Source organism: Capricornis sumatraensis, chromosome 16, assembly GCF_032405125.1.
Source record: "Capricornis sumatraensis isolate serow.1 chromosome 16, serow.2, whole genome shotgun sequence".
Lineage (NCBI taxonomy): Eukaryota > Metazoa > Chordata > Mammalia > Artiodactyla > Bovidae > Capricornis > Capricornis sumatraensis.
In genome coordinates, this window is record NC_091084.1 from 23,891,452 (window position 1) to 23,904,350 (window position 12,899).

The window sequence follows — 12,899 nt, forward strand, 5'->3', positions numbered from 1 at the left end:
TGATGACAACGTATTCATTCAGCAATCCTTCACTGAACGGCTGTCAATGTGCTGAGTCTGGGGTTACAGTCCCCCTTCTGCACTCTCAAGGAGTCTAGTCTGATAAGGAAGACAGATAAGTAAAACAGAAAGAATTGCTGTTCTTCCCTCGTATTGAGTAGCTTACTCAGCAGCTACTGTTTATTGAGCACCTGCTGTGTTTCGATAGCATACCTAAAGCATTATATATTATCTACTTTAAGTGTACATACCTACATATACTCATTATATATTGCTCATAGTCATTTTGTGGAGCGTAGACATCGTCTCTATTTTGCAAGTGAGGAAACCAAGACTGAGAAATCAAGTAATTTGCCCAAGATCACACAGCTAAGCGGAAAACCCAAGATTTGCCTGACTCCAAAGCCTTCCTTAACCCGTACATTGCATGATTACAAATAAAATATTTAATCCTTTGACGGGGTTATAGACAACATCTACCTAAATGCTATTATAATAATTCTAATGCTCCTGATAGTGTTGCAGTGCTTCTTTGAATGTGCCTGCAGGCTCAAGTTCCTGTTTTCTTCAGCTACCTACAGGAAACAGAGGTAACATCTGGGTAGTACCCCTCTTCTTCTAAGGTAGCAGGAGGCTTTCTTTGTCCCAGATGGGTACAGCCGAGGTTGAGTCTAGGCCACCATAGGCGCCATGGTGCTCTCCTAGTTTTTCTGTCTTCCTGCTAATGAAGCGTCCAGTGAGGGTGCTGAGAGGAGTGGAGTCCCAGCCAAGTCCCTCTTTACAGGAGTCGGGCCGGGATGGGGGGGAAGGGTTTCAGATTGAAGGGATTGAGAATGGCTCTTTGAGACATTAAAATGTTACAGTGCTATTTGGAGAGTATCCTCAACTTACATGTGCTGAAACTCATCCTGTGATTATGGTTTAAAGGACAGCAATTATTGGACCTATTTCAGGATCTCCAAACACACATCCCAGAGCTTCTTGTGCTTCTCCATGTGACTGAAATTAACATATTCCTCTTTAGATATTATTTGACCATCTTGTCTTTGGCTGGTTTGAGTGTAGTTTTTTAGAAAGTGAGAAACACCTGTCAATATGAACACACGGATTGTGATGGGGTGTAAATTGTTAGGTTTAGAGTGGGGCTGAGAGTCAGTTTGGGAAGCAAAGTGTAGGACTGAACTGCAGGCACGTGATGGAGGGCGGCGTTCTCATTGCCTTGCGTTTCTGGACACCAAGGATGGGCCACACCGCTGTTCCTCCAGGTTTAGACACAGCATCCCTCTCCCTATGTGTACCATCTTTTCTCTTCTGAACCCTTAAGCTTCTCCATGGCTCTTTTTCTTTCTAGTATTTATTTGTTTCCTTGTTTATTTGATTGTGCCAAGTCTCAGTTGAGGCATGTGGAATCTTCTGTCTTCACTGCAGCACACGGAGTCTTTCAGTTGCATCATGTGGAATCCAGTTCTCCGACCAGGGATTGAACCCAGGCCCCATGCACTGGGAGCCTGGAGTCTTAGCCGTTGGACCACCAGGAAAGTCCCTCTCCACACCTTGTTTACCCTTCCAGTGTACTTTCTCAGGACCCATTTCTGTGAAGGGCAGTCATTGGTAATGATGGCTTCACTTACGGAGAAGGGAGCTGACACTTCACATCTCCTGTGCTCCAGGAATCAAGAATCTTGCATTCTTAATCTCATTTACTCCTCATAGCATCCTATCTGGGTAGGCAAATTATCCCCACACTTATAGGTACAGAAAGGAAGGTTCAGGGAAGTTAAATAACTTTAATTACTAGACAGCTACTGAAGCCTGCACGCCCAGGAGCTTGTGCTCTGCAGTAAGAGAAAAGTCACCACAGTGAGAAACCCACGCACCGCAACTAGAGAGTAGACCCCCTCCCCGCAACTAGAGAAAGTCCAAGCACAGCATCAGAGATCCAGCCCAGCCCAAAGTAAAAATAAGTAGAGACATGCGCCATAGTCTCAAGGTGTGAGTAGAGCGTGAGCTTCTGTTAAGTTTCTGTGAGTTACTGGATCTGCACGGCAACCTGCTGGCTACACATGCTTCTCTATTACAGCTGTGGAGCTGGAGTCTCAGGAAGACCGAGCCTGTGTTCCACAGTCAGTCTTGTGCAAGAGACTTGCTCCAACCCCCTGGAGGCACCTCTGAAAGCTCACCCTCCATGCAGCGCAGACACTGGCCAGAGGAGAGCCAGTTCTCATCACTGAGGCATGTCCCTCAGTCAGGAGTCTGTTGCAGCATGAAGACAGTATGGCTGTAACTTACAAAATAACAGGAGTTTGCTCCTCTGCTGAGAACATGAGGCTGTGTGAGGGCTTAGCACAAGGGCACACGCTTGCATCTACACCAGAGTGCTCACTGCGTTTGTCTCCCGTGGCAACTTTCACGTGTATTCAAGGCCTCTGAGTACAGTGCTTCCAGAGTGCATGCTATATATCAAAGCTGCAGATTCGGTATGACTGATATCATAAGGGGAAGGCCATTAACTGTTGAGAAGTATAATGCTACCACATTACATAAATGAGTAAATAAGTGATAATGATGATAAGTGGCCTGTGGTCGAGCCGCAGAGCCATCACATGTTAATGAGCTATTCAGATGAGTATCTGTCTATTCAGGATGTGGGAGCCAACACTTCAGAGTTGTTACTTAGGAAACACTGTCCTCAGTTGCCTTAAAAGGTCCTCTTGCTACCTTGGAGTAATGGCTGTGAGAGCAGCCAGTCCCTTGGTTGTGTTTAGGTAAATATCTTAGAGTTTTACTCATTTGTTTGTTTCTTTAGAGACCGTATAAGCTCAAGAGCTCTTAATCATGGAGTCATTGAAATTCTAAAATTATCAAATTCAAGCTGGTTGTCCTTATCAGTGGAATTTTTCTTTTCAGCCTTAAAAATAAATGATTTGAAGTCTTTTTTTCCAGCCTCTCACTCATTCTCTTTGAGAAGAAAACTTAATTCATTAACACATTCATTCAAGAAATATTTATTGAATGCTTAATATTTGCTATTCATTGTGCTAAATGCTAAGGAAACATCACAAGTTACATGCCACCTCATGCTCAGAATGAATTAGTAGTGGTATTGTCGATACAGCATATTATAAAATTAGTATGAGAAATTCAGTATAGTTTGAGAGCATAGATGAAAGTAACGTTTATTTCCATCCCACTAGATTTCGGTTTTGGAAATTTCTTTAAAAGTGGTGAACTGCTGGCAACGTGGTGTGGCAGCCCCCCTTATGCAGCCCCAGAAGTCTTTGAAGGGCAGCAGTATGAAGGACCACAGCTGGATATTTGGGTATTTCTTTGCTTTGCTGTGTTAAATGCATCTGTCATGATAATACTGCGTACTCTGGCCCATTCTGAAGCTCTTGGTACCTAACACATAGATAGCAGTTCATGCCTTTCCTGTCCACTGGCCTGTAATTAGTCAGAGTAGAGATTCTAGGAAAGAATTTCTAGGGGAAGATGTTATCATCCTAATATCAGCAGTGATTTAAAGTTTAGTAATCAAAATGATTAAGTTTAGTTCTTTTGGTATTTGTTATAGGATGCTTTATTGCAGTGGTCAGCATTTCAGCTTTTTTTTTTCTGAGACAGTAGTAAATTCAAACAGGAATTTTCAGTCCATATAATTTTAAGAGCTTGAGGATATTTTAGGAAAACAAAGCGTGTTCAAAGTTCTCAGCAGAAAAATGACAGCCTTATTTTCTTCCACAGAGCATGGGAGTGGTTCTTTACGTCCTTGTCTGTGGAGCTCTACCTTTTGATGGACCAACTCTTCCAATTTTGAGGCAGAGAGTTTTAGAAGGAAGATTCCGGATTCCATATTTCATGTCAGAAGGTAACAACCTGTTTATCTTAAAACTGTGCTTTACAGAATTTTTTCTCCAAATTAATGCCTAAAGAAAGGCTTCTCTTTTTCTAAGAGTTTGGGTGCCAAATAAAGTGACCGAGTCACTTTAAAAGTCATACAAATAAGCAACCCCCTCCATGTAGGTGAGAGAAATTCCAGCCTTCCTACTTGTAACTGGAACAGAAAGTGTCCCAGATTAAGAACAGTAAATCTTCCCGTTTGCCCTCGTCTGTGAGTGTCCTAGGTATTTATTTTAGCCTTTGAGAAGCACTTTGTAGATACAGATTTACAACCATGTCACTCTTAAGTATGAAATGGATTTTCCCATATCTTCTGGTGGGAGGTTACAAAAGTAAGCTTTTTATTTAAACTTAAAACCAACTAGCAAAACAACTGAATTAAGATGAAGTGCTATAGTCCCTTCCAGTGTTGTACTGAGTTGCTGCATAGGCAGCAGTTAAGTTCACTCAGTTTAGATTTTGTTACCATCCTCAACTTACCAGTTCCTAGTAACAGAAGTAATGTTCTAGTACTTAAGAAAGTGGATTTTGGAGCCAGACCACCTGGTTTAATCCTGAGTCAACCACTTACTGGCAGTCTGACCTTCGCAAGTTATATTTCTGTGCTTCAGTTTCCTCACTCTATAAAATGGAAATAACAGTAGTTCCTAATAGGGGTGTTGAGGTATTAATTAAATTCATCTGTGTAGAGCTCTTAGCATGGTGAGCTTATGCAGGGTAGTAAAGAGGGTGCTACCAGCTCAGAGGATAAGCAAGTGCCCAGAATTGCAGCAGTGCAGTTTACTTAGTGTCATCAGAAGTAATTGCTATTTCACCTACATTTTTCTCAGTGGCACTGATATGGAGAATAACAACAGTCCCTTGGAGGGCTCTTGCCTCACACAACCTTAGTATATCAGCCTCAGAAGTGACCAGAAGGATCCATTACTATTTGCTTGTTCTAGGAAAAAGACTTTTTTTCCCTCTTTTCTTTAGTGGAAATCTAAGTCTGTGTCTAGATATTTTCAATTGAGGAATTCAGTAGAAGGGTTTGTTTAGTACAGATTTGAATAGACCTACACCCTCTTGTTTTTCTTAAGTATTCATTCACGGAGATGGTTAATTTAACGTGTCAGCACTCATGGTGTGAACTTGACGAATACAAATAGCCTTCAGGTTTTATTTACTCATTTGACCTTTTGCTTTCCAGTGGGCACTGTGGAGGATACAAAGATTATCACTACTGTACAAAGTCACAGGTCAGGTAAATACGCCGAAGTGCAAGGAGAATCACATGACTTCTGTAACACTGTGTTTTCTGTAGATTGTGAGCACCTTATTCGAAGGATGTTGGTCCTGGACCCGGCCAAACGACTGACCATAGCACAAATCAAGGAGCACAAGTGGATGCTCGTGGAAGTTCCCGTTCAGAGGCCTGTTCTCTACCCACAAGGGCAAGAAAATGAGCCGTCCATCGGGGAGTTTAATGAGCAGGTTCTGCGATTAATGCACGGCCTTGGAATAGATCAACAGAAAACCGTTGAGGTAAAGGGACTGGAGATGTGACTAAAGACATTTCAGGACTCGGTTGTATCAATACTTAGTAACTTATAATTTCATTCTCATACTTGTCATCCTGGTCTTCTGGCCAAGCCAGCACCTCGGCGTGCAGTTCAGTGTTCCCTGGAGATTTCATCACACTCTATTTTTGTTTGCTTTTAATCAATATATAAATTCTTGCCTTTACCCATCGGCCAAAAAATTCAAAAGGAAGCGTTATGTATGTTTGAGGAAAGACAGTGATGGAAACTTGACAAATAAAAAGTAGAAAGTTTCTTCTAAGATGAAACATAAACTCTTATAGGTAATAAGCTGGTTTATATGGGACATAAGTGTGCAGATACAGAACAAGGCAAGAGCTGAACATGAAGGAAAAAGGGAAGACATCAGGTTTAGGAAAACCAGTGGGATTTAGTTGTGAGCTGAAGAAACTCAGAAGGCAACAACAGGTGGATTCCTGATTTGGAAGTTTTATGGGTCATAGATCTGAGAAGGTCATGAACCTGGGAAATTGCTCATCAGCTTTATTTCTGTCCTTTAATAGTTAGCATATTCATAGGATATACATATTTTTAATACCTCCACAGCAGTCAAAAACCATGTTTTTAAGAATGAAGCCTAACAAGAATTTAAAACGCGCCCCGGTGAAGACAGAGTCCTGTGGCCTGTGCCGCCTTTCCTTCGCTGTAGCCATAAGTGAAACCACACTGCGCTGCTTTTGCGCATCACGTGCTCAGCGAGGCCTGTGTGTCCTTGCCCATGACGGCAGCTGTGAGCACAGTTCCCTTGGCCTGTGATGTTTGCTGCCCGTGCTCTGCATGCGAGCGGCCCTGCACAGCACCTATGCAGCCTGTCACGTGGAACTAGAAGCCAAAGGAGCCTCTGTTTTTCTTTTCCATTAGCATCGTTAGAGAGCGGGCCAGCCAGGGATGTGAAAAATTGGGAAGCAACTTTATTTTCAAGGTTTCACGAGGGTGGGACTGCAAAAACAAGAGGAAAAAATTACCTAAGAATGGAGACACAGCGTCTCTCAACCTAGTGTCCAAATGTCATTCTCCAGCCCAAAATAATCACCAGAAATTTCCCCAAAGACTTTAATCATTGACTTCAGGGTTAGCAATGCTTGGGCTTGTGTCGAGGCTGTGGAATTAGAGCCTGTGGGCTCAGGTTGCTAACCAACCTTAGAGCCTAGTTACAGCCATGAGATGGGACTGCAGTGACAGCGCTGGGGAATGTCTGCATGAGACAGTGGTGGCGTTTTCTCTGAATGCAGAAAAATAAATGGATCCAATTAATGTAAAAGGACCAGTCAAGTCATTCAGAGGTATCACCCTTTATACAATTAATGAAGTTATCTGTCTTCTATTCTGAATTCTGGAATACCTTTCATTTTGAGTCATACTTTGCTTGTTACTCTTTTTTTTTTTTAAGAACACATGATATCTTCCCTCCCGTATTTATTTATTTATTTACTTATTTTAGCCAGACTCCTTGCATTCTGTTTTTTAATTAGTTTATTTTTTTATTGAAGGATAATTGCTTTACAGAATTTTGTTGTTTTCTGTCAAACCTCAACATGAATCAGCCATAGGTATACATATATTCCCTTATGTTTTTTTATTTTATTGAAGATTAGTTGATTTATAATGTTGGTTTTCCCCTCCTTTTTTAGAAAGGTGTAAATCACTGAATTGGTTTTTATGGTTCTCTGCCTTTGGCACTGGTTTTCTCTTGCAGGCTTTGCAGAACAAGAGCTATAACCACTTTGCTGCCATTTATTACTTGTTGGTGGAGCGCCTGAAATCACACAGGAGCAGTTTTCCTGTGGAGCAGAGACTTGATGCCCGCCAGCGTCGGCCGAGCACCATCGCCGAACAAACAGTTGCCAAGGTAACAGCCTATTAGCCAATAGTCTTATCGGTGCGAATGCCTGTTCAGACGTTTGACACGTTTTCCGAGGTGTAGTACAAAGGGCTAGGATTTCATCCTCTCCACCTTGTTTCTCTGTAAAGTTTCTGTCTGTCATTTACTAGGTTCTCAAACATTTTACCATCTTCCTATTTGTAAGGGTTTAATTTTATTTCAGACAGGTTTTTTTTCTTTAAGAGGCTTCTCTCTCTTTTTTAAAACCATTCATTTATGTTGAGAATTCATGTAACTAGTCTGTACATTCAATTTCACTTAATAAATTTTTATTGCAGATTTACTGTGAAAGCTTCACTTATTAGGCACTACAGGGAAGATGTATAAAACGTACCCTCAGGATGTATAAACGTGCCCTCAGAGTCATTACATTATAGAAGCAAAATAAGACAACATCATGACTAGCAATCCTTCAAAAATAATGAAAAGGCAAAATTTAGAAGATGCTATGAATGTCATCATTTTGAACTTGTGTAGATGTGTGATAGAGAGAACGTTTTTTAGAAAAAGGGCAAAGGGGAGAGAGATACATCTGGTCGGGCAAGGCTTTGTGGGAGAGACGGCATTTAAGATAGAGCCTCACAGCTGTTCAGGAGAGGCAGTAGCTAGAGGCATTACACGTAGACAGAAGCAGTGTGAGCAGAAGTACTCGAGTGGGCCAGTGTAGACTTGTCCTGATTAATTCACTTGAATTGAAGAATAGGGAAATAAAAGAGTCGGAGTGGTTAAGTTGAAGCCATGCTGTGAAAGGATTGAATGCCAAGGTACAGGACAGAGTTGTTGTTCAGTCACTCAGTTGTGTCCAACTCTTTGCGACCCCGTGGACTGCAGCACTGCAGGCTTCCTTGTCCTTCACCAACTCCCAGAGCATGCTCAAACTCACATCCATTGAGTCGGTGATACCATCCAACCATCTCATCCTCTGTCATCCCCTTCTCCTCCTGCCCTCAATCTTTCCCAGCATCAGGCTCTTTTCTAATGAGTCGGCTCTTCTCATCAGGTGGCCAAAGTATTTGGTGCTTCAGCTTCAGTTTACTAATAATTCAGGAAGAAATGAGGAACTGCTAAAGACTATTAAGCAAAAAAAGTGATAAAATTATATTGCACTTTAAGCTAAGCAATCTGCTAACATTGTGAAGGACAGACTGGATAGGGGAGAGAAGGAGCACGCTGTTAGATGATTATAGTTGATGAGAAATACTGAAGACCGAACTAACGTGATGCCAGTGGAAGTAGGCAGGAAGGGCGAGCATAAGGAGCACTCCCAGGTGGGCCCTGGCTGAACTCAGCCCTGGTCTGGAGAGGCAGCCCAGCATGGTGGTCTCTGGAACACATCCCACATTCTGCCATTTCCTACTGTGCACCTTAAAAAAAGTTACCTGAGGTCTTTCTGTGCCTCGGTTTCTCAAGCTTTAAAATGGGAATAATTATAAGATGCTGGGACATTTAAATTAGTAAATAATTGTTCAGCACATAGTAATAAATAATGTAGGGGAGGAAGGGACAAGGAGAGGCGGCTCCATTGTTGAGCCCAAGGCTGAGGGAGTCACAGTGGTGGCAACTCAGCTGATGGGGAAGAATGGACCTGGGTCCCCAGAGAGAGGCTGGTGCTCAAACTGGGAGAACTGGGAGATGGCCTATACAGATCATTCACACGATCTTTCAGGATTTCCATCTACTTCTGTGAGTACCCTGTTTAAAGTGGGAGTAAGAACAAAAGAGGTTTCAGTTTGTATTTCTTGTTTGGCAGTCCTACAAAATTTATAGAATTATAATAGAATCTTGCATTGATTTCTCCAGAGTATGTGAAAAAGAAACCCAAGGAAATTGAAATCTTCTTGATTTTAATAGGCAAATGATATGCTTTGTTATACATACTTTAATAACTCAAATAATGTGAATATTGAGACTAACGTGAGTAAAATCATGTATCACTAAAGTTCCAGATATTTGGGTTGAAGTATCTCTGAGCACTTGTAATCCTTCAAAGTGGAGCAGTATTGCCTTCAAGATAGAGGCGGGGACAAAATGAGAATTCCAAATTTGGGGCAGCAATAGGGAAATGGAGGTGACCCTTCCCTCTTGAGAACGCTGCAGCAGGAAAATAAGAAGCAGGGAAGCCCCACACTGAGCAGCTGCCCTCCCAGGCCTCTGTTCTTCCGAGATGTTACACAAGTGAGGGTTACATAAACGACCCCTCCAAGCACACGCGTCTGTTATTGCACATGATTTCCTTTTCGCAGCTAAATTTGACGCAAGTTCCTTAGATCTCAAGTTGTATTTCATTTGGCTTGAGGTTCAGATGTATTAGCATAGCTTCTTCTATTTGATAATTACTTTTTATTACCGAGCACCCCATGAGTTCTTTTCATTGTATACATTGACCTAAATTATCATAGAAAGCTATTTCCTGTGACTTGAAATGTATCTAAAGAGTATGAGTCCTGTCTGAGTGCTGAGCAGCAGGAACTAGGTTGAAATTCTCCCTTTCCTATGAGACTGCGTTCTCATGTTTAGTGTTGAACTTGTTAAAAAATAGATTTCTCTGTTTTGGTGAATATAAATATGCTTAAAGTTTTCGTAGAGCCTATCCCCTTGAATTCTTTGATGTTCTGCTCTCTTTTTAAAGAAGTGGCAGATCGCGTATTACTTGATGGAGCGATAGAAACCGTGGAGGTCACAGGATCCCATTGCAGAGGTCACATGAGCGGTGCAGTCAGGCAGAGCTTGGGCTCCATACCGAGCTGAGTGACGTCAGCAAGTCAGCATCTCTGAGCTCCAGTGTCCTTAACTATAGAATGAAAACAGCAGTACCTACTTACTTCACAAGTTTCCTGCAAAGATGAACTTGGTTAATTGATTCCAGCGGTTCTGTTCAGATAGAACACTTATGTGCCAGACACAGTGCCAGCCCATCCTGGTTTCATAGGTGCCCAGAAAACAGTCTCTGTGAATTTATGGTGTAGTGATAAATAGCCCATGATTACTACTTAGAAAACAGTGAGATTCCCATCTTAGATGGATTGAGGGTACTTATATTTGCCACATAATATACAGGAAACATGACATCTAATTGACTGTTTAAAAACATGCCTTTTTATTGTGAATTCTCTCTACTAGTTTTCAGCTGTCCTTCAGGAGCACTAAAGATTTTTTCCCATAGGAGAAAGCATTTTCATTTTAATGGTGCTGGAAAGCATAAAATCAGAAAGAGATTCAAGATAATAAATATGTGATCTAAAAAGTTATTGCAGTTAGTGGACCTTATTTATGACCACTCTTTTTAAAAAAATTTATTACAGTATAATTGACTTACAATGTTGTGTTAATTTCTGCTATACAGAAAAGTGACTCAGTTATACACATATATTCCTTTCCATTGTGGTTTATCCTAGGGTATTGAACCTAGTTCCCTTGTTATTTATCCATTCTGAATGTAAGAGTTTGCATCTACAGTCTGCACACTCCCAGCCCACCCCTCCTGCAAACCCCTCTCCCGTAATAACCACAAGTCTGTCCTGTGCGTCTGAGCCTCTCTCCGTTTCCTAGATAGCTTCATTTGTGCCGTGTTTTAGATTCCACATATAAGTGATGTCACACAGTGTTTGTCTTTCTCTTTCTAGCTTCCTTCACTTTATCATGATAATCTCCAGCTGCATCCACGTTGCTGCACATGGCATTATTTCACTCTTTTTATGGCTGAGTAGTATTCCACTGTGTGTATGTAACATCTTCTTTATCCATCTGTCTGTCAGTGGACATTTAGAATGTCTCCATGTCTTGGCTGTTGTATGTGGTGCTGCTGTGAACATAGAGGTGTGTGTATCTTTTTGAATTATAGTTGTTGTTTTCTTTTTTCTTTTTTGGATATACACCCAGAAGTGGGATTGCGGGATCATATGGTAATACTGTTAGTTTTCTGAGGAACTTCCACACTGTTTTCCATAGTGGCTGCACCAGCTTACTCTCCCACCAATAGTATATGACGATTCCTTTTTCTCTGTACTCTCTCCAGCATTTATTTGTAGACTTTTTGTTTGTGTTAGTCACTCAGTCGTGTCCAACTCTGCAACGTTATGGACTGTAGCCCACCAGGCCCCTCTGTCCATGGGATTTCCAGGCAAGAATACTGGAGTGGGTTGCCATTTCCTTCTCCAAGGGATCGTCCTGATCCAGGGATCAAACCCTGGTCTCCTGCATTGCAGGCAGGTTCTTTACTGTCTGAGCCACCAGAGAAGACTTTTTAATGACAGCCAGTTCTGACCAGTGTGAGGTGGCATCTCCTTGTAGTTTTCATTTGCATTTCTCTAATAATTAATCTTTTCATGTGCCAATCGTGTTTATGGCCACTCTTGAAGAAACAGGTAATAGCTGCTTGCTTGAGATATTAATCAACCATCTATTTATTATAATAGCATATTATTTAGTTCACTTCTTAGTGTTGGGCATGCTGTTTGAATACTTACACTATAACTTGTACCAAAAAGATTTATTTAATTCCATGATTCCAAGAATCCTAAAAAGCAGACCTCTAAATCTGTCATTGTATTTCCTATGAAGTGATTGTCACAATAAAATGTGTTACGTTTCTGTCCTTACCAAGTTCACGGTAAGCTGTTGTAGTCCAGGTTGGATGTTTAAGTTGCCAAGAAAAATGTGCTATGCTTGACCTGGCCCAGCACAATCCTGCCATTTAAAAAGTCACAGCTAACAAGAGGCAGGAAGTGAGAAGAACACCCTATCCTACTTGTCATGTTGGGGTCTCATTTCCAGCTCAGTGTCTATAGGTAATGCTTTGCCCTAATAAGAAGGAGCAGTCAAGTAAATTTAGGAAACAGAAATCAAAAGTTTAGCTTTATCCTTTGATTTAAAAGACAATGATAAGAACAGGGAGAATATATCAAATAGACTTAATTAGGAAGTTTAATTTTTACATTGTGGCTAAAACAGTTAATTTAAATTAGTAATGCTGGAAAGGGGGGGAAAAAAATGTTTAGTTTCAAAAGTGACCTGAGGAGCAGTGATAGAAGAAAAAGCTATTTCTTTATCATGCTCAGAATGTATATAGTGCATTTTCTTTTTTTTTTTTTAGCATCCATATAATACCAACACTTTACTATTGCTATATTTTATTCTTTATTTCATGCAGTATATCTAATGATGTTAATGTTGGAATATAAAGCATACTCTATATTCAAAGTATATTCAAGGATAAAGTATATTTCTAACATACTCCCCATTATTGAAAACCATCAGTCTGAAATTTTAACTGAGAACCGTTAGGTAGTATCTGAGAACAAAAGTGTATATTCATTTTGCAGTCTAATTCCTATATTAAATTGTATCATCATCTAAGACTTTAGAAAGAAGGAGAAAGGAGGAATCAACATTACTGAGTGAAGAACTTTACACGTTGCCTGTTACAATCCTAACTTCACTGTGTAGTAGATATTATGCCCTTTTCAGGAGGTGAAGAAAATAAGATTAAAAGAGTTTAGGTAACTGATTAAGTTCACACAATTAGTAAGTGATGGAGCCAG

General features: G+C 40.9%; 1 protein-coding gene across 2 annotated transcripts in view; it reads left to right on the top strand.

The window, feature by feature from the left end:
- The window catches only part of SIK2 (salt inducible kinase 2), a 131,231-nt gene that overhangs the window by 100,327 nt on the left and 18,005 nt on the right, over window positions 1–12,899 (top strand). For both annotated transcript variants that reach the window (XM_068988997.1, XM_068988996.1), the window contains exons 5-8: window positions 3,195–3,319; window positions 3,742–3,865; window positions 5,201–5,421; window positions 7,174–7,326. In XM_068988997.1, coding sequence (XP_068845098.1) covers window positions 3,195–3,319; window positions 3,742–3,865; window positions 5,201–5,421; window positions 7,174–7,326 — 623 coding nt within the window. The remainder of the gene's footprint in view (window positions 1–3,194; window positions 3,320–3,741; window positions 3,866–5,200; window positions 5,422–7,173; window positions 7,327–12,899) is intronic.